Consider the following 26,037-nt stretch of genomic DNA (forward strand, 5'->3'; position numbering starts at 1 on the left):
CTCAGGTCAGAGGAGGGGCCATTGTCCCCTCTCTTTGAGAGTTTGCTAGAAAAAAAAAAAAACCTTTTCCATGTGTTGGTGTTTAATACCTGAGTGGGGGTGAACATAGTATTTTAAAAAATAAGCCTTTTCTTGACTTGTCTGTAAAGGTTCCTGTGAAAGTTTTGAAGCTCTCTGCCTCAGTCCGACAGTTTCTTCAAAGGACTCCAGATTAAAGAAGGTAGACACTGCAGGTGCACTCTTTCGATAAAACATTTGAAAGAGAACATGGTAAAGATGAATTCAAATGAGGTGCCAGCCACCCATTTAGCCCTTCAGAGTTACAGGGGCCTGTGCTTGCTGATGAAAAGATGTTCTATTTGTCTTGCTGGGGCAAAGGTGCAAAGAGGCACAGATGTTCACTTGATAGAAAAGGCAATCCTACTTGGACTTTAGGATAGACTGGACCATTGAGGAGTGTGAACTGATCACCTTCTAAGTTCTCTGCTTCAAATGGGAGGGTCTAATCCTAACTCCTCTAAGTCACTGCATAGATATTTACATAATAGGTGTGGAAATTTTATTTCTGGGCTCTTTCGCTTAGTTTAATTGGTGAGTTTACTCCAGGAACATTTAAACCTTTCTCTGTCACAGAGTGCAGAGATCGTTATTGAGAGGTCACAGTGGCGTAGACATGAATTTTGTCTCCTTTGCTTCTTAATGCTGCGTATCTCACACAATAGACTTTGATGGCAGGAACATAAGAATTGCCATGTAATTTTTACACCACTCTTTAATTTATGCAAACACTAAGTTCTCGCAGTCTGAAAATGTGTATTTTTTTTCCCTCTGTGCTTTGATGGCTAACATTCTTTTTAATGACAGTCATTTCTATAACAGGAAGATGTTTTCATTTGTATTTACTTTTCAGCATGGCGCAATTATGCAGTTTTGCGCTTCAGTAGTGTCTCGGTACTTTGTGTCTCAAAAGAGAATTACAGTACTTAGAACAGGACTGCAATTTGAAGCAGGTGTTGTGTTTTACTGTTATGCAAAATAACAGTAAAATATAATTGTGGGGGAAATTAAGGAAACAGCTGCAAACTTGGTATGAAAACTGCTACATTATGATTTGTAAGCAGTTCTTATAGACATCTTACATCAAAGGAGCAGGGAAAGATTTTAATTTAGTTAATCCTACCGGCCTGGTTGTCTATCAACTAGTGCTTAAAGGACTCCTACCTCCCGTGAAGTCAGGAAGAAGAAAGAGAACCCAAAGTGACACTTTGTTTAAAATGCCAGAACACCAGGGATTCATGTCTTGGCAGTGGCGTTGTGCATTAGGAACGAAGGCAAGGTGGGTGTCATTTAGCTTGCTTTGCTAATATGAAGAAGGCAATGATTTGAGTAGAACGCTGTGGAATTTCTTAGCCTAGCTAGCATATGGAGGACTGCACAACCCCCGGGTTGTAAAATAATAAAATAAATGGCCTATGGCAGGCCATCTGCCTTTTGCTTGATATCTAAGGTGTTTCATGCCAAATTTAAATCTAATGTTATTATTCTAAATATTTTTATTTGAGATAACAGCTAAGATTCCTGGAGCTTAATGGTGCACATGGCAAAAATATTCTGATGCAGAGCACTTAAGGAGCGTGGGTTACCCCAGGGTTACTCAAGGAGGGTGCTACCTGTTTCTTCTTTGTTGCACTGATGAGTTCCAACAGCCTCAGTGCAGGGATTTGCTCTCTTAGTCTTTGCATACCTACCATAAAAATAAACATCCTCATTTCTCAACCCAGTGCAGCAAATAATATATTGACATTTATCAGAAAAATCAAAACTAGTGGAAATTTTGAGAGGATGAAACCAGCTGCTGAGAATTATACAGCACCAGGCAAGAATGAGGTGGTAGACGTAATGGATGCCCCCTTTCAGTGCTCTCTTTGGGCTCTAAGAGGGGCCGTAATGAATGCATCCAAGTAGTGGTCCAAGTCTGGATGTGTTTGACTTTCCCCCGCGTGACTGTAGTGTTTGAAGAAATCATATTACATTTAGCAAGAAGGATTTGCCTTACCATAAGATTCTTGGCCAGAATGGAATACATATGTATACCAGGTGTTGAGTACCTGGGTATTTGGGGAACTGCTTGTGAAAGAAAAAATTGCATGTAACATGTGCCTATATTATGTGCGTATTATAGCTATACACAGGTATCTATTATAAGTGCAGCGTTTTAAACTTACATTTGATATCGTGTTATATGGCTGTGTTAAGCATTGAGATTTCACATTATTCTATGACATCAACTTTGTACAGACCAAACATTCCAATTAGCAGGGAAGGTTTGGAAGATTCTCCACTTCGAGCACAAACCATTTATAGTTAGACACCATGGCAACTGTGGATATGCCCCTTCTGTAATTCATGTTAAGTGCCATAATTATAATTAAAGAGGAAATCTTAGTTTGAACGCCACTGAAGTGATTTGCCAGCAGCCAGCAATGTCATATGGAGCTCAGGGTCCACTCTGAAGTGCATGCAGGATAGAGTGCTGGGGAAGGTTGTATTCACGGGGCAACGACACACATTAAGATTTTTCCTGAGCCCATTTCATGTCCAGGTGTCATATTTGACGTTTCTTAGAGCACCTTCATTTTCTTTGTTCTCATTTTATAATTTTTTTTTTTTCCAGAAACGCACAGTGGTATTGATGAGTAGATCCTTGGGTTCAGAGGTTGGCTGAAACACACCATGCCTGCGTCCATCCTTTGCTCCGGAAAGTTGTGAATTGCTCATGCCTATAGGGAGGAAGGATGGCTCATGGGATTCCTTCTCAAGGCAAAGTTACCATAACGGTGGATGAGTATAGCTCAAACCCCACCCAGGCATTCACGCACTACAATATCAACCAGAGCAGATTCCAGCCGCCACATGTACATATGTAAGTATCACTCATGAACTTAAAAAAATTAGCAATCAAGAAAATAGAAATAAAATAAGAAAGTCTCTGATGACTTCTGCCAGGGAGAATAAAAGGTATATGATTTGTAAAACAGATGAGTATCTGTGCTTCCAAATATAGCTCAGAGGAATACCTTGCATCTGTGTAACTTTTTCAGATTTTCAGTGTACTTTTGAAAACCACAATTTGACGTTGGATCACCAGATCTAAGGGGTGGTGGTCGGTTGCCCGCATTTTGTGGGTAACAACAGAGAGGTTAAGGTATTTGCCCAGTGTCACACAGTGACTTTTGGCAGTCTCCTGACCCCTGGTTCAGTTTGCTTTACATGTATTGTTTGCCTCCACGATGAAATATTTCTTTAAAATTTCTGTAGTTTTTCCCGCCACACCTCACCCCACTACCCCTTTACATTCAGCTGGGAAATAGGCCTAATTGGGACTAATTGTCCAGCCGCTGCTAAATCCATTGTCTTGCCTGTTGCTAGTGGAATGTGTGCTGTGTGCTGCAGGACTCAAACAATATGGGGAACAAAGGATTAAGGGACAGTGGAACAGTTGGTTCCAGGAATTGTACTTTTCTCTCACTCGCTAATACCGTTTAAGTCCTGTTTCAGTTTTAGACTGTTTAAGGAACAGAGTGTGGGAGAAATCCAGAGGCAAGGATTTTGCAGCACCTGGATGCACACCGGCTTTTTTCTGTTCCTCTGCTACAGGATGTGCTGGGCTTTCAGCACAAGGGGCAAAAGGTCACCATCTCCCTAGTTTATTCAATGCCTGGTGCTCATTCTCTATTAGACCCTTCCAATGTCTAACATGAGTCTTTCATAGTAGGACTAAACCTCTTTGAACACTATTGTATAGTCAAGAGAGAAAGGAGGTTAGGGCTCTGTTGACTGTTTTTTCCATTCCTGGCAAAACTGAGCTCGGGGCATGTCTAAGTCACAAGTTCTTTTTTATGGTATTTGTTTTATTTGAGCATTTAAAAAATAGTAGGGCCTCCCCCTCCCTCACACACATACACACACACACCCCCGCCCCCCCAAATTTAGAAACACTAATGAAACAAAAGGATTCTCTTGACTGCCTGGGTATTAGTGTAAATACTAGGATGTTACTTTACAAGCATATTCTATAGAGCTACTCAATTACCTGTGATGGGATTTCTGGAAAAAAAAAGAGAAGAAAAAGGGAAAGAAATGCTTGCAAATGGTTAGTGCTGAACTATTTTGAAGGAGTTTATACTTTCTTTAAATCACAATTTATTCGTGATTATGAAGGATTGTTAACATGATTTTAAGGAAAAGTTTTTAAGGTGAATACGATTTTCCTTTGTTAAAATGGCTTTTCTGAACAATAAGTCTTGTTCATTTCAAATTTTCCTTTTATTCTTCTGCTTCTAATGATTTCTTTTTCTTCAAATATGTTATAGAATTTGTGCAAGCTGGACTTGGGATACCTTTAGCTCTGTTCTGCCAGTGTGACGTTTTGTATTAAAGAATCACAAAGAACTTTGTGAATTCTGTTTCCTTTCAGGCAAAAGAAAGTATGTTTTGCCTCAAATTCCTTGGAAGATGACTGATATGGAATATCACCTTAAGTCTTCCCTTGTTCACGGCCCTAAGACTCTATTGGTGAACTGGGAACGAACAGAGATATTTAAAAAATCATGTAACCTTAGAACTAATCTGCTTAGATCTAGCCATGAAAAAATCAAAGGATCAAATTACATATACCTTTTTTGGAAAAAAAAAAAAAAAAAAGTCTTGCAAAATGAGGTTTGCAGTGGTAGCCTGGACAGCTGTGTAGCCCTTCACTAGACTTCCCACCTTGGAGTAGAGCACTCATCCTTGGTCTGGGTCCAGCTGGCCTTTTTCATCTTCATCACCTACCTAGGGCTTTCTGCCTGAACCCTTTGCTCCAGCCACAGGTGGGCTTGCTGTTGCCTGAGCACCTCAGCTGTGAGAAGCACATTTATGCTCTGCTCATCACATGCCTTAAGTCAGTTCAGCCCTCTCTCCATCTATAAAACCTCTTCTGTCTCTCCCAGTCCAAACTGACTGTGCCCCCCTCCCCAACACGACGCCCCTAGTCCCTACTTCAACCCATACCATTATTAGCTCTATCTCTCTCTCATTTGTTTCTTAAAAGCAGTGATTGAGCAGGTAACAGCTGTTCAGAAATACTGATTGATGGATGGATTGATCCACTGATTTGACTGTGCATTGAGATGAGATATTGTGATTGAGATTTGGAGATTTTCTCATTGGAATTTTTCTGTTCTGTATTAACATTCTGAATGTTTGTATGAAGGTGTGTGTGTATTATCAAGTAGCTGGCTCACCTTCCCATTGGCTTGACTTTTCCTTGTTTGCTGCCCTAGCACAGTGACTGGCCCATACTAGGCATTCAGGTATCTTGGTTAAATGTGATCATGTTATATTTCTTTTATAGTAAAAAAAAAAAAAATGCACTTAGTCTAAATAGAAACTTAAATTGGCTGGAAAATATCCATAAAATATTTAGTCTAAAATTTCTTCGGTTTTTCTGAAGGTCTCAACACATCACGGCAGAGGTTTGTTCCTTTCCCTAAAAATATTTTGTCTTTTCCACTTGAAGAGTTGCTCATTATTTTACATGGGATCCTTAAAATGTTTCCTTTCCTTTTTTACTTACATCCCATAATGGATCACCTGAATTGGAATTACAATCCTGGCACCTTAAGTGATCCATTGTTTTCTTTCACAGAACCTAGTGGGGTTTTCTTGCCTTAATTAAGGAATAGCTCACTTCCCATTTAATTCAGTTAGTCTCACGTCAATTTTGTGACCCACCTTGGGCAATTGACTTCTCTTCTCCATGCTCCATGTTTACTCATTTGTACACATTTGCACTGAATGACAGTTGTGGATCTTTTTAGCTCTGACATAGTGAGATTAAGATTGCAATTAAGACAGCATTTATTTGCAAGGGGTTGCTATAGGGGGAATACAGATACATAAAACTTGGTCCTCATCTTCATCAAGCTCATCACCGATTTCAGAGCTATTGTTTCAAGTGACTTAGGAGATTTACTACTTGGTCTTGGTTTGGTTTCTCCCATGAGTTCTGACGAGGCTGCCACCAAGCTTTCTAAAAAAACCACTGGCCTGCATCTCTACCTGTGACGTAGGGAAGATTTTTTTTTTTAATTGAAGTACAGTTGACAGACAATGTTACTTCAGTTTCAGGTGTACAACATAGTGATTGGACAAGTCTATACCTTTTGCTGGGCTCACCACAAGTGTAGCTGCCATCTATCACCATACAACACTTTATTAAAATACCACTGACTATATTCCCTGTGCTATGCCTTTCATGTCCATGACTTACCCATTCCATAACCAGAAGCCTGGACCTCCCACCCCGCTTTATCCATTTTACCCATCCCCTTACCTCCCTCCCCTCTGGCAACCACCAGTTTATTCTTATATTTATGGGTCTGTTTCTGCTTTTTTTTTGGTCTGTTTATTCATCTCTTTTGTTTTTTTAGATTCCACATATATATAGAAGCGAAATTGTATGGTGTTTGTCTTTTTCTGTCTAACTTATTGCACTTAGCATAATACCCTCTAGGTCCATCCCTGTTGTTGCAAATGGCAAAATCTAAAGGAAGATTTTTTTTTTTTTAAGAAAGCAATCTTAAATGACCTTGGGAAAGAAAATGAAAGCACAGCTGGAGTTGATAGGGCAGAATTTAGCCAAGAATTTGTATGCCCCTCTTACCCAGACTCTTGAAAACAGTGATAGATGTGATGATTGGAAACCAACAATTAACAGTGCTTCATTTTTCTACAATCCCTTCATTTTTCCCAAGCAGAGTGTAGAGAAAATTATTTAGTATTTTTAATGTTGGTGGGAGGAGGTGCTGAAGGGGCCAATGTAGGTTTGAAAGCACCATAAAGATTTTGTTTATTTTTAATTATGTGAGGCCTAATAAAATATTATAAGGCCTTTTTCAGTAGGGCATCCAGCCACCTCAGCTTTTGCACTGAAAGTCCTGTGTTCTGGGAGACCTCTTAGTCCTGTGCTAGCCAGGATGGTTGATCACCCTACTGAGGTTAATTCCTCACCTTTTTCTTTAAGAATTGGTTGCTAGGAAGCTCGTATCAAGTTTTATTTTCAGTTTTAGTCCTATGCTTGTCTTTGTCTTCAGTTGTCAACACCCGTGGAATATTACTGTGCTGTTGTTCTTTTATACTTGTTTTGGGAGGCAGCGTAGCATAGTGGTTGACATCTCTGGGGGAATAAGATTGTTAGATTTAAAGCCTGGTTTGCACCACTTACTAGCTGTGTAACCAACCGTGGAGAAATGTATTAAGTTCTCTGTGTTTTCTTTTTCCATTTGTAGAATGTGGACGATAAAAGTAGTGCCTATCTCAAAAGGTTGCTGTGAAGGTTAAAACAGTATTACTTGTAAAATTCTTAGAGGAGTTCTTAGTACATAGCTTATACTCAATACACGTTAGCTGTTATTAATGATTGTTTTACTGATTCTGCATTTTTAATTCTAAGCTGTCTCAATTCATTTTGAAAACCAGTGGAGTAAAAATGAATGAACAAGAAAATCACTGGTAAGTTTTGTCCTGTCTTCTTCAAGGAACCACTCCCAGCAAACTTTTCTGAGTAGGATATTTGACTGTCAGGGTTGGCAGATGTTCTGACTTCTTGGTGCCTGTCAAGGTCATAAACAGCCTAGGATTATCTCATTTAGTTCTCCTTGGGAGGTACAGTCCCGAGGGGAGAAGGAATCCAGTGAACTGAGTGTTGCCTGGTTATTCTCTGTGAAATCACAGTGGCCTTCTTCCTCATGGGCTGTTCTCAGGGTTTTGTACCCCTCATCAGTGTTTTAGGCTCCCCTCCTGGGGTGGTGGTTAAAACAGAAGCATCAAGAATCAACTATAATTAACCAGGATTGAGTCCAAAGGGCCACAGCTTTGGCTAGGGAATGAGGACAATATTCATATGATGGCTGAGAATATGGTCTGAAATCAGAGATCTATATACAGATGTTGATCCTGCTTGTTACTAGCTTGGCTGAGTGATGATGGAAAAATTCCTGAGTCTTCTCATCTGTAGAATGGGTTGAATGACCCTTTAAGATAGTTGTGAGTATTGAGTGAGATAAAGCATATGACATAGAGTGCCTGAAAGATATAGCACTTGATAAATAGATGCTGTGATAATATTTATGATCTTTTCCATATGGTCTTGTGTCCAGCTGGTAACATCAGTGTTAACATCTTCCTTTCTGAACTTCTTGTTGTATAAAACCTGACAAGTCCAGCTTGTGTTCTCATTACTTTTTATTGCACTATAAAGTATCTGGTCAGTATTTGCTTGGACATTGTGAATCAAAAATGATCTGAAGCTTTTAGGGTAGCTTAGTGATCATTCCATGCCAGATTCTTATAGGACTTTGTGTGTGTGTGTGATCTGAAGTTTCATTTCTGGTGCTGGGAAGTAAATGTTTATGTCAGGTCTGCCTTAGGCATCCTTAGGTACAAAGACAAAGTTACACGAGAGAGTTATGGAATGGTGTCTTTTGGTTAAAAAAATATAAAAGTGTGTAGAAAAATAAAGACCAACATTACTGGTGATTATTTAGGGAATGAATTTGGGGGAGGGAGTTGGTGGATAAAGACCCTTCACTTTTTATTTTATATACCTTTGTATAATTTGAATTCTTATTGTAACAACTGCGTAATACTTTTATGATAAAAACTTTTTTTAAGAATGATAAAAATGCAATTTGTCTATAAGTCCTTCTGCCTTGTCTGCAAGATTTGCACTGAAGGCTCCCACAAATGTAAATCTTCTACTTTCTTTGGGCCTACCTTCTTTCGGTGGTGTTTTCTTCTATTTCACGTTATAACCGAGGAATAGACCAAAGGCTGTTTTTTGGTTCAGTGTAATTCCACTTGCTCACGTGTGGGAAGGTGGGAGCAGTGCCATAGAGGTTGCCTTCTTTCTAGTCCTATACCTAAATGAAATTGATTAAGAAGTCTTTTTAGATGCATTTTTGGAAGCTATCAGAGTACACAGTATCAGTAAATAGGTAGCTTGCTGTAGACTACTTGATCATATTTCAGAGAACCTGGATTCTAGTCCTGTCTTGGTCACTAATTAGGTCTACGGTCATTAGTACTTTGGGCTTCTCTGGATTTCAGGTTCCTCACCAGGAACTTGGTGCCCTTTTAGCATCATCGCTTCCCACTCCGGCAGTTTCGGATTTCTCCTGCTTCTTATCTTATCTCTAGGTCTGTTTGAAATTAAGAATATAAATCCCTCATCATTAGTGGTATTCTGTAGGAAAAAAAAATATAGCAGTGAGGCATCATGGGGATGTGGTGGAGAAGAAGAAGAGAAATGACCCCTCTAACTCTCACCCAGAGGAAGACTAATATCAATGAATGAATGAATGTCTGGGGCTCTATACAATTGCACTTTACTAACAGGGTAGAAATTCATCCTTTGCTCTGGAGCTGGGCTGCATTAGCTGTTTGAAAAAACATTCTAAACATTTTTTTTCTCTTGGTAAGCCACTCATTCTCATGCTCATTCTCATTACAAATTTATCACTGGCCTGCACATTAGCATGGCCATAATTTTTGTTAATGTTTTCAATCTGAAATTCATCGTGGAGATGCTGAATGGCTCTTTTCGTTTGCACTCATATGTAAACACAGAGTATTTTTCTTTTCCTCTCTCATTTCTTTTTTTTTTAAATAAGTTCTTTTTCCTATATACTCCCTGAGGGTACTGGTCTTGTGGTCCGTGACAGTTTGACTTCATTTTAGAGCTTGACTTTTTTCTTATTCTGTAGATTTCTTTGTTTGCATTCGAGCATTAAAAAGGCAACCTAAAATTAGAATTTTTTTTGTCCATATGGGGATTTGTTCTTAGAACCCTGGGTGTATGTTGTATAACTGTGCAGTGTTTTTTGTTTGTTTTTTGGTTACTTGACTTTCGGGGAGGGTAAAGAATTTTGACAAATAAAGTAAATCCCATCTATTATGGTATGCCTGGATTTTAAATTCTGAAATACTTACCTACATTTATAGAGATAAAGAAAGATTCATAGGCAAGTGTGGCCATAGTCAATGGATAGACACATCCTGAAATTGGGAAACTGTCAAATCACCTCTCCTTATGGATTGAATCTATTGCCTGTTCTAAGTACAGTTTCGTTTTTTTTTTTAATTTCCTTCATGGAAATGTTTTGAGAAAGACATACAAAATGGCTAACCAGGAAGTAATGCAATAGGGAGTCTGTATTTGAGACATATTTAATTTTAATTCTGAGATTTTAGAGCTTATGAAGGTGTAGATTTTAAGATATCAAAACAAAGCCAATGTCCCTGAATCTACCATGTGTTGTACAGCAAACTCTTGGTAGTTCTGAATTATTTCCAAAAAGGAAAAGAAGTTCGCGGAGTCTCAGAAGATCTGCCCATCAGCTTGTTTTTCTTCTTTTTCAGGTTTTTCCTCAGCTCTTTCCTTCCATGTTTTTTTCCCCTTTTAGACTTCCACAGCATGCTGGAAACTACATGTTTCAGTAGCCATCCTGGCATGATTGGGCTATTATTTCAATATCAGTATGGACAAAACTACTCTCCCTCTTTTGCAGACCACCATGTTAGTCTGCCTCTTTTATTTTTTTAGAAGTACACTTGGAGGCTTTGTCTGTGTAGAAACACAAACTCTGCAAAGAGGAAACTCTGTTGGATTTATTGGCCCTTGCAGTATTTGGGTCCGCATATTTTTATTCTATTTTGTTTTGAAGATTTTTTTTTCCTTCAATTTCTGTCCCTGTAGAAGGGTAAAATGTACATAAGAAAATGCATCTTTGCAGGCTTTCCATATTTTCTTCTTTACCACAAATCAAGACTATAAGCCCCTCTAGTGGGTTTAAATTTTTGTGCAGTTTTATATTAAGTAGTAAAGTTCTTGACACCAGTTGAAAAAAGAAAAGAAAAAGAAAAACTAGTACTATTAATAAAGCAAACAGGTAAATGTTCAGCACTTGATATTATTGAGCTTTAAAATTCCCAGTGAGAATTAAACCATTCTTGGTTCCTCTGTTGGTAGTGGATTCCTTGAAAGATTGCCGTAACACAGACTCTACTCAAGCCCACTTACTTCTTTGTGCAGAAAGCCTCTAAAACTTTCCAGCTCAAAGATTTGATAATTCTTGGATTGGAAAAATATCTTTTCCCATCTTGCGGTGGGCTATTTTGGCATTTATACTGATTGGCTAAGAAAAGTGGCTTACTTGTGGTATTTGGTTTTAGGTATTTGGGCCACAGACCAAGTCTCAAACCGTTTACATATTGCACACTTAGTTTAAAATGTGTTTTGCACAAGGACTTAAAACCGAAATCAAGAAAAAAATTAAGTCTTCCACCAGCTAAGCAACTTAAGCATGTTTCCTTAATTTCCTGATTTAGCCTTTTTCTGTGACATAGACAGTATACCAGCTCTATTTTAGTCCCGAGTTTTGGAAAATAGTTCTTTTTTTGTTTCATTTTGCTTTGCCTTAAGACTTCAAAGATAACTAGAGGCCTATCAGACTGTATTAGATACTTTCTTTTTAAATCACAAATATCATACCCATTGCTCTTGGTTTTACCTTATGTTTAACGTATTTCATTTTTAAAAATGTTACCAACTTTTGCATACTGGTCCTGCATGGGTGGGCCAGGAATACAATGAGAAATGGGAGTATGTGTGAAGGAGACGGAGAGAGGAGAGGGAGGGAGGAAAGAAGAGAGAGAGAGAAAGAGAAAGAGAAAGACAGACTAGCAGATATATACATGAGATCATAACTCTTTCTTGCAATTATGATGTTCCTGGTCTTGGGCTTGACTGTAATACCAGGAGAGTGTCAGCATCCTTCACCATCAGTCAAGATGGACTTTACAAGGAAATAAGACAAATTGCACCTTAGCTTTCTGGGTTATGCATCCCAACCCCACATACCAACGAATCCAGCCCTTGAAAGGATTAGAATAGCAATTTTTGATACATTGACCTGTTTTGGTCTCTGAGAAGGACAATTTGTAGGTAATTCAAACTTTAGGTTTGTATTTCAATATTTAAAAAAAAATCCATTTAACAAATAGCAAACTATGAACTGGCTTTTGAGAAATGTAAGAATATCTGAAATTGCGATTTCCCAAGGTTGGCCATCTGTTAGTATCTGGGAGACTTACCATATGTTGTGCTCAAATTCCAATTTTTACAGGTTAACTTGTTTTCACTTTGTTCTTAACCCTCACAGTCTGGGCACAACTGGTAGTACTGAAACCTATTTTGACTCAACAAACTCAGAGAAAAGAAGATGGGGAGTTCAAATCTTTGGGAAGAACAAACTTAGGAAGGAGGTGTTAACTCCTAAAGGATATTGATTCCTCATTCTTTCCTAATGCAGTCCAAAGAAGATTAATGTTTCCCCTATGTGAGATATAGAGGCTTGGGTGTCTGTTCAGTACAGTGGAGAGAGCTCCGTCCTACCCCCACACCCACTGACACTCTCGAGGGCTCAGAAGGGAGATAATAACCCCGTGGGAGGTGGTTTGCTCCACATTGTGCCCCTCGGTGGCGGATGCCTGGCCTGTTTTGCATCTCTCCATCTCGACCCCTCCACGTTAATGGCAGTCGGCACGCTCCACTGTTTATCTTGGAATTTGATACCATCATCTTGGCAACCAAACTGGGACCTTTACTGCTCAGATTGTTTGTCATTTGTTGTTAATTATCTGTTACCATAAATTCTACACTTTGAGGAAAAAGGGAATGTTTTGAAATATTTCCTCCAACATGTAAGTGGAGCTTCATTTTTTGTGGACAAAAGAGCGGGGGGGGGGGAAATCAGCCCTTTTGGGAATTGGTTTCGGGGAAATCAAATGCCCTGGTTTTTCAGACAGGCTTGTAGATCCCACTAATGCAGCCAGAATTTGCAGAGAAAGAACCGTTGCAATTTAGCAATGGTCTGTATTTGGGAGAGGTACTGCCTCCTCCCAGGAAGAAAAAATAATTTAACTTTGCATAAGGGGTTTGGCTTTTATCACAATCTCTTTGTGCCATAATTGTGTTCTGCGTGTGCGAGAGCCGGTTCCTGCAGTCCGTTCCTTCCTTTCAAAGGTTATTAAGACAAAGCAGTCCAGAGTGAAAAGTAGCTTCTGCTTACCTGCCTTTATGAGGTGTTTATTTTGTTAAGTGTAGAATTAAAATGAGCTTTCTGGCCATTAGTGGATTTTAGTCATGCCCCCACACTCTGCGGGGAAGGTTGTATCACCTTGTAAACAAACAGTGCTGCTTTGCGAGGTGCTGTACCACGGGCTGCAGGAGCCCCTGCTGGACTTAATATCTTAATAAAGCCGTAAACAGAAGAACATGAGCGATGGGAAGACTGAATGCATATATTTTGGAGGGGAGAACTCAGGAGGAGAGTGGTTGGTGCCCAGCAGAAATCTAGGCACATTTATAAATATATATATTAAAAAAAAAAGGAATTTGAAAAGCCCCCCCCAATAGTATATCCATATCCCGGTCTGTCTCTCCACCCCCATGCCCCTTGCATGTGTTCTGGTATGTTCTCTACTGCTAGTGCCTTAGCTTTACTGTGGGGATCATAAGAATATATGCTTCACTAGGTAACAGTCAAGTTTATATTAGAGGATGCCTAGTGCTTAGTAAAGCACGTAGCACAGCATCTCAATGCTCAATGCATGGTAGCTATTATTATCAATAATATTGTTCATTGTGACTGCATCCCCAACATTAACCCTTGAGCTGCCACAGAGTCTTCATGGTGGCACGTGGGCCATCATTACCCATCCTAACTTTTTTTTCTGATGCCATTAAACGTGGCGTGTCTGTTTTACTCTTGTTGAGAAGTTTTTGTTTTTGTTTCCGTTTCCTCCTGCTTTGAAAGTTTTTAGGGGCTGTGCTGTCTCCCGGGTCAGGGGGGGCAGGGGGGGACTCCCACACTGGGAGGTAGGGACGGAGTCTCTGTATGAACTTACTGAGACAGTGTGACTCTAAGAGATGTGCCTTTACTGGAGCTGTGGGATGTACATGGGTCTGCTGCCTTTGGTTTCTCCAGAACCGGAGAATGTTCTCCCCAGGCTTATAAGGAATCACGATAATAATGCTGTTTCTGAAAGAAAGCACCATCTCTACATATTGCATTATCCTTTTATTTCCTCTGGGTCAGTGCTTTTTAAAGGGAGTATATTAGGTATGTGTGTACTCTTTCAGCACACAAATTACAGTCAGACTTGAGGATTAAGAAATGTGTGTTAAATTAGTGTCTCAGACTTAGTAACAGTTTGAGTATGAAAAATAAGAGACTGGGGGGAGGAGAATGGAGGTTGGGGAAGAAAAACACCCTCAGACCGCTCTGGGGGAGGCTGGGAAAATGATTTAACACTTTCGATTTTTTAGAAGCCATTAAAAACGCTGATGGGATCAGATTACCTGACTGCACATCTGAAACATGAAACTCTTGCCCTAAACTGTGCAATTGAGTTAAGCTCAAAATTCAAGGCCTCCCCCTAAGACTGGCCTCTGGGTAAGCCTCATTGTGAATCACGAAATCATTTCCTTTGAGAGGAGCAAGGACTACAGTGAGGTTTTTATGGCCAATTTAGTCTGTACTCTGGTGCCAGCCAGACATTTGGCAGCAGTTAGTGCCAACTTTGGTGATCTGTCCACCGATTTTTCCCAAGGTCTTCGATCCTGTTTTTGGTGCTGACATTGAAGGGAAGACACGTAAATCCAACTTTCTAGGCACACCTCCTCAATTTTTTATTTTTAATTTATTTCAAGTGAGTGGTACTGAAGAGGTGTGGGGAGAGCATCAGGCTGGTCCACTGCCCTAAACTTTGAGGTTCGGAATGACGTTGACAGCTCTCTTCCCTCAATACTGTTTCCCTTCTCCTCCTTTGTCACTTCTTTAGAGGAGCCCCTACCCCCTCTCTGGATTATGTGAACCTTTATATGTATAGACAGTCCCTGACTTACAGTGAGTCGACATAAGATTTTTCGACTTTACCATGGTGCAAAAGTGATATTCAGTAGAAACTGTACTTAAATTTGGATCTTTTCCTGGGCTAGCAATACAGGATTCAGTCCCCTTTGGCGATCCCGGGAAGTGGCAGCCCCAGCTCCCAGTCAGTATGCAATTATGAAAGTCAACAACCAATACACTCACAACCCTTCTGTACCCATACAACCATCCTGTTTTTTGCTTCCAGTACGGTATTCAGCAAATTGCGTGAGATAGTCAACACTTTATTATAAGATAAGCCTTACGTTACATGATTTTGTCCAACTGTAGGCTTATGTGTTGTGAGCATGGTTAAGGTCGGCTAGGTTAAAAAAAGCTATGATGGTCCTCAGGTTAGATGTATTAAATGCATTTTTGACTTACGATATTTCCAATTTACAATGGGTTTATTGGGAGGTAACTCCCATTATAAGTTGAGAAAGCTCTGTATTCGGAGTACCTACAAGTAATGCTTTTCTTTGACTCCACTTATCATAAATGCATTTTTATTTATTTTTTAAAGATTTATTTATTTATTTGAAAAGGAAGAGAGAGCATGAGTCGGGGGAGGGGCAGAGGGAGAGGAAGACAAGGAGACTCCCTGCTGAGTGGGGAGCCAGCCGTGGGGCTCCATCCCAGCACCCTGAGATCATGACCTGAGCTGAAACCAAGAGTGAGACGCTCAACCGACTGAGCCACCTGGGCACCCCATAAATGGATTTTTAAATTATTTGTGAAATGACTGTCTTCCACTAGGCTATGAAAGCAGCTACTCTGTCTTTGTAGTTTTCTTTTCTTTTCCTTTTGCCTGCCTCTATCCAGATCACCTGTCACGGTACTAGGCACATTCTAGATACTCTCCAAATACCTGTTGAATGAATGAATGAAAGTTGAGTTTGCAAGGATTCAGTAGTCTCTTAGTATGTGCTTCTCCAAGAAGTCTGTGCTCCCTCGTCATCATCCATTCATTTTGAGAGCATGTATTTAGACTTGACCAAATACTTGGCTTTAAAAAGGGTAACTTATGTAAGTCTCCCGTGTTTTTTTCAGGGTGGAGCTGGATGAAGCTCAGAGTGAGTATTTCTGATACTCCTACACTAATGCTATGATCTGTCCTGGCTTCAGTTGACATTTGCATTGACAACAGTATATTCTCAGTCCTAACATGGGAAAAACATCAGTTTCACTTTCAACTTGACCCTAAAGATTTGGGTTTCCTATATTTTTCTCTAAAAACTGAGGCATTAGAAAGTATATTGTTTTAATTCCTTTGTAAAATGCTTATTTATTGATCCTATTTGGAGTCAACAATTATTGGATAGAAGCGTGAAATTAATTTAGGGTATATTTCAGCCCCATGATTAGGAGTCTGACTGACAACTGCCCCTAATCTGTGGAGTTGACCTGAAATGAAGACCTTGAAAACAGGTCATCTGTTACCATGGGAATCATGCATTTTGCATAGGGCGAATCAGTTTTATTCTGTACTTGTATGTTTTGTAACTACTTTATTTTTTGAGATAATAAACTCTTACTATTAATAAGCTCTTATAGAATAACCATTTTGACAGAAATCTGTGATTTGGGTTAAGTACAGTAACACCATCCTAGCAACACTGGTGTTACATAAAGATTGAAAACCTTTTTAAAAATGTAATATAAAGGAAAACAGATGAAACTCAAAGTACGTATGTAATGGAGCTCTGATTATGGGTGAGTAAGCTCTAAACCCCTTGAAAACCAAATGATTAGAAAAGCCCGTATAAAGTGGCAAGCTTAAGGAAAAATTTTATATGGAGCAGAACTTAAAAGAGGGGAGATAATAAGAAAAAGAGGCTTGCGTTGCAAGCACTTTGGGGCAGGAAGTTTTTAATTTGGGTGACTGACTTCAGGTTTTTTCCCCTGACTGTCCCTGCAATTGTGTCTCCTAAGGAAGGTGTTGTATAATTAGGCTTTCTGGAGATGCCCTTTGGCTGAAGACCTAATTGAATTTCTGGACGTGAGGGCTGGACTACAATTGGGGGAGCTTTTTGCCCTGCAGGTAGAGGCCCTTTGATGGACCTGCCTCTCTGATAAGTACCTGTAGTGACTGGCAGTGACATTGTTTAGGTAAAGTATGGTTTAGTAATTGAGGAGTCGGTGCTCCTTAGGATATGAAAATCTTTCTTTAAAATAGGGAAGACACCAAAATCCACATGTGCAATTTAAATGAGCTTGTATTCTGCATTATAAATATGCACCGGATGCCAAGTAGAAAACCGGAACACTCTCTCAGGATGCTGTTAGGGCCAAGCGGAATCTCATTAGGGACAGCTTCAAAGATCAGTTCCTCGTGTCCATAAAAACAAGTGTAAATTATCTGGTGCGCGCCTGCTGTTAGCAGTTGCGGTGTTGCATTATGCATGATCCAGACTGCACAGAGAAGACGCAAGCTGCACGGAGTTCTGCAATATATGTGGGGATTTCTCCACCCATACGTACATACATACATACATACATATATATTTATATATATATGTTTTGGTGCTGAGCCTACATTTTGGAAATTTATTGGTGTCTTTTAGCTAATGGAGGGTGCCGTATATAACCTGCTCTTACATTTTTGATGAATTGGAGTCAGTTCAGAGAGGCATGATAAGGCTTTGAATTGTTTATATGAACAACCAATCTACCCAGATTTATGTATCTTTTTTACTCACATACAGAGTCAGATTAGGGGCCATGCATGTGTTCGATGCACATAGAATCAGGTGTCTTTGTTTCTACCATCCTCTCCCTCTTTTTGCTCTCTTGGGTGTATTTTTAAGATAGTGTGACTACCCCATAAATTAAGAAAACATAGTCAAGTTTAACACATGAGGCTTTAATAGGTTAGTTTGAGAATAAATGCCTAAGGGTCTGGAATATATTCCTGAGCTTCACCATGTGAGAAGATAGAGAGGCAATAGAATGTAGTGTTTAAGAGTGTGGACTCTAGAACCAGACTGCCAAGGTTTGAGTCTTGGTCTGCTTCTTACTAGCTCTGTGACTTTGGAGAAGCTACTTAACCTCTCTGTGTTCCCATCTGCAAATGAGGGGAAAAATTCGTACCTATCTCCTAGAGCTGTCATGGATGCTAAATCGGTTGCTTTGTGTATAGTACCTAGAACATTTCCTGGGACATAGTAAGTCCTGTCACCGTGTTTGCTCGTATCATGTTACCAGCATTTTTGTCAGACGTAGCACACCTTCCGGTGCAGCTGGGGAGGCTGAGGTGCGGCACCCCAGAGAATCGGTTCGTAAGCCGGTGTGTGCTTGAGCAGACATGTACACGTGAGGCTGAGGGCAGACAGAGTCAAGGAACTTGCAGTGAATTGGGGGGAGCCATTTAAAATATAAAATACTTAATGATATGTATCTTTTTGTCCATATAACCCCTGGAAATAACGGTGAGATTTTGGGGAAAGGGTAAGAAATAGAAAAAGAAAGGCAACTTTCCACTCGCCGGAGTAGGAGAGTGTCTATAACATTTCCTGTTCGCACTCATTTCTCAGAGCCTTGTCCCAGGCCAAGAAGCCTGTGGAAGAAAGGTCAAAAGAGCAGCCTTACACAGTATCCAAGACTTAAACCCAGAAGCGTTACAGTACCCATTACCTCCGTTTTGAAAATTACATTTGCAAATATAAAGGGATGGTCAAGATAGCATTATTTCTCTTTCCAGACTAGAAGCTTTGTCAGGGCAGGGCTAATGCGGTCTGATCTTGAATCCAGCACAATGCCCAAGGGCTCCGTAATTAAGTACATCTTTAACAAATTAATAACAGGCTTCAACATGTATGTATGTAATTTTGTCCTCGTGGTACGTTCTCTCTGAACCTAAAATCTTCCCATTGTCTTTAGAGAAGTCAAGTCATTCCTGCAATTATAATGCTCACGCCAGGACTAGTTATTGCCAACCTTGCTTGCTTCAGTGTTCCTCCATATAGTTTGCTGAAGATGCCCCTGCCACCTGCTGTCACTCACTCATCAATACCTGAAGGATGGTTTGTTGGTAGCTCTCATATTTTGACATTGAGTGACTGAGGCCTCTTTTGTGATTCTGTGATCCTCTAACACCTTTTTTTTTTTTTTGAAATGAGAACCTCTAAAATACTGGCATAAGACAAAGAGCTTTTTTCCTTGATGGAAGTCTTGGAAACCATCTACAGATAGGGAGGAAATGAGCAAGAGGAGTGGGAGGTCTGGGGGAAGTTGGTGTCACAGAAAATGTTTCAATGAATGAATCAATCAGTATTTACTGGAAGTAGCAAGGTGGGTTAGGGATAGTAACTGTTTCACCTAATTGTTTTATTCCGTGGGCATAGCACAGTGTCTCTTATAATAAATAAATAGTTATTGATGAATAAATGAATGTCTTCTTGAGTCTAGCAGTCAGAATAGCATAGAACTGTAAGCTACCCATTGTTGTCTGCTAGGGGTGTTTTGCCTATTTAGGGAGACAATCAGATGCACCTGAATTAAATAATATTTACTAAAATAATCATGTGTGCATCCTTATTAGGAGCCTATCAAGGTGTATTTTTGTGTACTTGCCATGTGTTGTGTTCACTGTAAGCGCAACATGTGTAGAGAATTTTACATATGGCTAGTTGGTGACTCAGAGAGGTTGAGGGACGTGATCAAGGTCACACAGGACTGCCGGTCATAGTCTTTATGACCCTTACTGAGCAGAAAGTGCTTAAGGAACTTAGAATTTGAGGCAGATATTAAATCCTAACCGAGTAGGAGAGGCAAGGGAGAATTTCTTCAAGAACATGTCTGAAATAAAGCCTTTTTCATCTGACAATTAAGTCAATTAAATTGCTTTCCAGTTTTATTTCCTAATTTTCCCTGTAGACATACCCCAGGTCAAAGTATCTTCACGTCTGACTCTTGTCCCAAACATGAAAGAAGGGAGGCTCCCTGGAGGAGGCACCCTATGATGGAAAGCAGTATCAATTAAACAGGAGCAACTGTTTTCTGCCCTGGGGGATCACACTTTGCTTTCATTTTATAATATCTCCTCCTGCTCTTACCACTACCAATCTTGTGTCCCTTGGTTCCTTTCAAATCTGGAGGCATCTTCTGGATCCCAGGGCTCCAGAAACCGCTGCCATTTCCTACTCAGAGACTACACGCTTGGAGAGCCAATTGCATTTTTGCTAAGATGCAGGAGTTGTGAAGTGTGCAACCATATGCCATGGGCTTGGATAATGGCTCACATTCCAAACAAGTTAAATGGTTTTGGGGCCTACTGCTTGCGCTGTGTGGAAATGAGCAAACCTATATGCTTTTAGGTCTTTTCCATTTGGAGACACAAGGACGGAAGTTTGGATGCTTCAAAGCAATAAACGTTACCAAGTTCAATTTGAGTGTAGTCTTGAGACCTGACTGTGACTGAGTATCCAAGATCAAGGGCAGCTTCAAAGGCCCCCCATTTTTGACAAGTTCTCAGAGGCTACTGTTTGGAAATGATGTCTCAGACCAAAAAACAGTGGTGTTATTGCACAGAAAATTGCTCCTGTTATCCATAACTGGTGTTGGCATCACTCGGTAGACCACTGAAGTGTGTCTTCTTCATTAAGATGGAGAAACCCTGTAGCCACGAGTGACTCCACAAGGAGCATTTCCAGCCACATGCAAGTTCCCTCTTGGAAAATGCTCTCTCTGGCAGGTGTGAGGTATCACACCAAACTTCTTTCTGTTAAAACTGCAGCTGGGCCCAAGTTGGCTTTGGCGATGATCCTCCTCGCTTGGGGTGCTGCAGATCTAACTCTCAATAAGACTCTAGCCAAGTGCCTAGGCTGTTGGTACGACGGCTGACAGCTGGGCATTGGTTCAGTTGCTGGTGGTTAGCGAGGAGTACCTGTTAGATCTTTAAAAGCTGAGCATCACAGGAAATAGGAGAATTTTTCCGGCTCTGTTGCTTTTCTGGGAAGTTCAGAGATGGCATTTGGCAGCAACCTTCACACTGAGTTCTAACTGTTGAACTTCATAATAGGAAAATTTTCTAATAAAAGCTCTAAGTTTTTGGTGTTGATTAAAATTAGTAGTTCTGGAATGATCAAGACCCCATCTTAGTAGGCAGAGAAGTTCATAAAATATGCATTTCGAGGAGTCCAGCTAGTGAATATATTGGTTGTAGCAGTCTACATTTCTCTGTAGAAATTATACATCTCTACTGTCTATATACAAATACGTTTGTGTGTACGCATGCACACACACCCACAGATAAATGAAGGTTTAAAATAATTAAACATAGATGCAAGCGCTTCCTGAACACTTCTGTAACACAAATAAAACCCTGGACATTGTTTGCATGTGGGTTGTACACCTCAGCTAATGATTACTCACACAGTTGACCTTGTTTTCTATTGAGGCCACCAAGAAGCCACATTATTAAGCATATTGGGTCAACTCAGGGTTCACTGTTAACATCATTTTTCTTTCTGTGGAGATGAAAAGGTCTTCAGGCAGATTGTTTTCTTTTTGTTCCATATTCGTGGGGGGAGTAGCATGATTTTTGCATGACTCTTGGTCTGCTCTATAAATAAGCAGATTCAGTCTTTTGTTTTAAATGTAATCAGCAAGATTGCATTTGCATTGCTTGTAAGTGAATCACATAAGTGAAATTACATTGCCTGCATCTCATTTGGTATCATAAAATGTTATGGGATGCAGGCTGTTTTTCTCCAACTAAAGTGTCTTGAGTTAGTATTAGGGTGCTTGCTTTCATTTTCCTTTGTGACCAAATTTGTTGCATTCTACAGAGCTAGAGCTCATATTTTCACTTATGTTAGTTGCTGGAGAAATACTTGTTCGTATTCTCTAGAATGAGCTAAGATATTGGTTCAGTAGGGGGTAAATGGTGTTTTAAGACTGTCTCACGTCGTGTAGCAAGTGATTGCTAATCACTTTCTGTCGTTTGTGACAACTTCTGCTTACTAAGAGTAAATGCCAGTCACTGTTGGTTGGTATAAAGCAATCTGAAGCTTTTCAGGCACTTGGCTCCAGAAAATGGTTTACGCAAAAACAAACACCAAAATAAAAACTTCAGTTCGTCACCACTTTTTTTTTATAGTGACCAGTATAAAATACATATCTTAATCAGCTCTTTAGAAGATATTCTTAAGGCCAATGATTTAAAAGTCATTTTGAGATTACCACGCTTATTTCCTTGAAAATAAATAATTTAACACAACAATAAAATCTCTGACTCCAAAAGTCAGTAATTTCAGTGGCAAATGAGAATGCCCTATTTCACAAAACACCCTCCTCCTCCCTCAGGTTTTCTTGATTCATGAATTTTTAAGATGGAAGTTGAAGAAAAGGTATGAGTTCTTAGATAACCTATAACACAGTGTGGTTATCCACAAAACCTTTCTTTATTAACTACATTATTGATAAACCCCACAAAGCAGCAGTCAGCTAGTGCTGATTATGCCCTTTGCCGAACGGGAAGACCGCTTTCAAGAAGAAAAAGCAGGCCAGTTTTAGTGATATACCAACAGTGAAGGTGCTTAGTAATGAATGGTGATCTTGGCTTATTTGGAAAGGTATTAGTAGAGAGAAATGGGAAGAATTAAATATAGTGAGTGGGAAATTAAAATAGGAGAGCATGCATTTTTTTCCTATCAGAAGAGAAGACTTAATGATACTAAACCCAAAAGAAAAAATAACATTCTAAAATAGCTTACAAAATTTTTGGGTAAGGTTTTGAAGGAGATGTGCAGTTTTGTGTTCTCATAGTATTTAAAAGATGTATCTAAAAAATGTCATACAGAAGGAGAGGATTGAGTATAGCTTCTTTTTAATTAGTAAACTTTACACTGAAGCATAACCTATGTATGGAGAAGTGTACAAATTAACTGTATTTGACTCAGTGAATTTTCACAAAGGGAACATACTTGCGTGACTAGCATCAGATGTAGTTTGAAAGATCATTTGTTTGTTTTAGTCTGCAAAATAATATTCGGAAGTCATAAGAATTGAAATGTTACTGTAATCTACAATAAAATTTTATTAGTAAAAATGGTAGAGACCACTGTTACTAGTGCTGTGTGGTTTACAAAGAGGATAATTATATGCATTGGGATCCCAGTGGCTTCCCTAAGATTCCTCCACCTTGTGTGTTGCATGGTTTAAAGTTGCATGTATGACTACTGTGACTTTTATTTACGGTCTCTGAGGCATACTTTTCATTTGTAGTCACTTAAGATTTCCTGAAAGCTCCTCTCTGTGATTTGAAAATTCTCTGGATAATATTTCCAAATTGATGACCTTCTTGAGTTAAAATAATTTTTTTTTGATCTAGCTTAAAAGATATCTTTATTTTCTATTCCATTCATCACCATTTTCTCCTTGAAAAAATTAACCATGCCTATCCCACTTCAAATGAACAGCTGCACTTTGAAACTAGATCCTTCTTTTGGCTGTAATTGTCCAAATGAGGAGGACCAGGTTTGCTAACTATTTGAAAAGAATTGGTTGTGACTGTAAAGCATTTTTATGCTTTCAGTTTTTTCTCTGCAAATTTCAGTGTTCCCAAGCTAGGGGAAGAAAAGAGAAAGAAAGGAAGGGAGCAAGGAAGGAGGGAGAGAGGAAAGGAGGAAGGAAACAAAAGAAAGAGAAAAAAGGGTATGGGAAAGCAGTTTACAAAGTACCTATAAACAGAGGCAGTTCTGGGAATAGCTTAACTCTAGCTTTGGGGGAAAGAGAAAGATAAAGGATTACCCCAAACGTTCAATCTGAGAAAGACTATCACTATCATGCTAGCAGTGTGACTATAAACTACTGACCCAGATTGTTCATTTCTTTTTAATACATTCACCTGAATGAGTAGAATAATAAAAGTACATACATACGTATATACGTGTGTGTGTATATTCTGTTTGGTGTGGTTATCACCGAGTCCTGCAAAACTGCATTGCAGAGAACAGTTATGAAACTCTCTTCAGGGTTTGTCTTTGAAGCCGGTTCATGGGCATATATGGAAAAAGTTCTCCATATTTTCCAGCTACAGAAATCATCTTCATCATACTTGTTCATACCTTCCTGGCACCTGCCAGTTCAACACACCCAAGGAATAGAATTCACTCGGGAGTTCCTACCTTTGATGTTCTCACTCTGGCCACAGAGCTCTTTAGACTAAATGTCTTCTTTGGTTGGACCCCTTACGGTCATTGCCATGAAGAGTTTTCATATATGTAGTACTACAGGAACTTTCTACTTGTCCATAAAGATATTGGACTGACTACTGGAAAGTTGACCCAACAGTTGATCCAAATGATCCTATATGAATGGGAAATAGGGTCTCTCAGCTTGGAGACCGAAATAATTGCACATTTTGTTGTTTAAGTGACCAAGATGGCTGATTAGAGATGTTTACTGATTGGTTACTTAACAAGTAGTCATTCTTTTTTAATTTTTTTAAAGGAAACTAACAATCATAATAGATTTTCTGGCTATATATGTGTTTTGAATCTCACAATAACTAGGGAAGAATGTTTCCAAATGAACATGAATTATAGCTCTGTTTATTATACCATTGTGAAAGCTAATAATTTATCTTGACATAATAGCTGCTTTTAGGCTATCAGGAGTCATGAATAAGTGAAAATATACCATCAATTTCTAAAAATACATTTGAATTATTTTATTTTGATTATATAAAATTATATATTGTCTCCAATAAAAAAATTTGGATTGATACCTCTAGGTAAGATAGAAATATTCTAAAACTTACTTTGCCATATAAACAGAATAGCAGATATAATTGTATCAGAGTTTTGATATGTATTTGCTTATTTGACATGGTCATTCTTTTATTCGTTCACTAATTCAAATATTTATTGAACCCCTGCTATGTTCTAGGCAAGCAAACTTGCCTGAGTCTGGGACTGTTTAATAAATTAAAATGGTAATCTTACCAATTTATTATGGGGGAAAATGGTTCAATGTAATACCCACCAATGATGCTAATCAGCCTCGATACAAAATTTGTTCTAGCCTAGAGTATAAATCTAACCCTTATTTTTATGGTTATTTTTCCCATTCTGATGGCTTTTTTCCTCATTTTATTGTGTTAACTGTGGTTAAACACTGCTTTTGGAGAACCCCTTTTCTCTCTTCTTTCAGGCATCTTAAGATTTTATTTATTTATTTGACAGAGAGAGACACAGCGAGAGGGAACACAAGCAGCGGGGAAGTGGGAGAGGGAGAAGCAGGCTTCCCACAGAGCAGGGAGCCTGATGCGGGGCTTGATCCCAGGACCCTGGGACCAAGACCTGAGCCGAAGGCAGACGCTTAATGACTGAGCCACCCAGGCGCCCCCTTTAAGGCATCTTAGATCTTCTGGACTGCAGGGCACACAGCCTAAGTTAGATCCAAGGAAGCGGGTTTAAAAAAGGCAAGCCAGACAGGACAAAGTAGCATCCACAGAGATAATAATAATAATAGAATAATGGCTATCAACTATTGAGTACTTACTGTACACCGAGCTAAGTGCTACCTGCTTTAGTACATTATCTTATGCAGTTCTCACCAAAACCCTCAGAAGTAGGTGGTATTATTCCCATTTTGCAGATAAGAAAATCAAGATTAAGATTTCACAGCTGGTCAATGAAATATACATTTTCCTGAGTTTATGAATCATGCTAGTCTGTCAAAGAGGCAGTGACAGATCCATGAATTAAAAATTTGGATTTTGACTGTTTTCTTTTCTTTTCCAAAACAATGCTCATGATAAAACCATGTGGAACTGAAGTCATGAAGAACATGAAGTTAAATACAATCCAGATCCACAAACATATTTTTTGGAATAGTTCCACCGGTTGAGGCTCTGTGGAGAAGCATGACCTAGCATGACTTTTTTATTCAGAAACACAAATATGGAGGAATTCGTTATTTGGAGCCTGAAGGGTCAAAGGAGAAAAGCATATTCAATTGAGCATCAAATGGTATAGGTCTCAGTTCCCTCATCTGT

The 26,037-nt window shown here is 39.3% G+C and overlaps 1 protein-coding gene across 9 annotated transcripts in view; it reads left to right on the plus strand.

The window, feature by feature from the left end:
- The window catches only part of MPPED2 (metallophosphoesterase domain containing 2), a 170,516-nt gene that overhangs the window by 3,691 nt on the left and 140,788 nt on the right, over positions 1–26,037 (plus strand). For 8 of the 9 annotated variants that reach the window (XR_013442382.1, XM_078058272.1, XM_078058269.1 and 5 more), the window contains exon 2: positions 2,675–2,923. Coding sequence is in view for 8 of the 9 variants with exons in the window: in XM_078058272.1 (XP_077914398.1) it covers positions 2,796–2,923 (128 nt within the window). In the remaining variant the exon portion in view is untranslated. Of the gene's footprint in view, positions 1–1,317; positions 1,337–2,674; positions 2,924–26,037 lie in introns of those variants that run through there. The other variant, XM_078058276.1, reaches the window with a different exon arrangement.

This window comes from Halichoerus grypus, chromosome 11, assembly GCF_964656455.1.
Source record: "Halichoerus grypus chromosome 11, mHalGry1.hap1.1, whole genome shotgun sequence".
Classification (NCBI taxonomy): Eukaryota; Metazoa; Chordata; class Mammalia; order Carnivora; family Phocidae; genus Halichoerus; species Halichoerus grypus.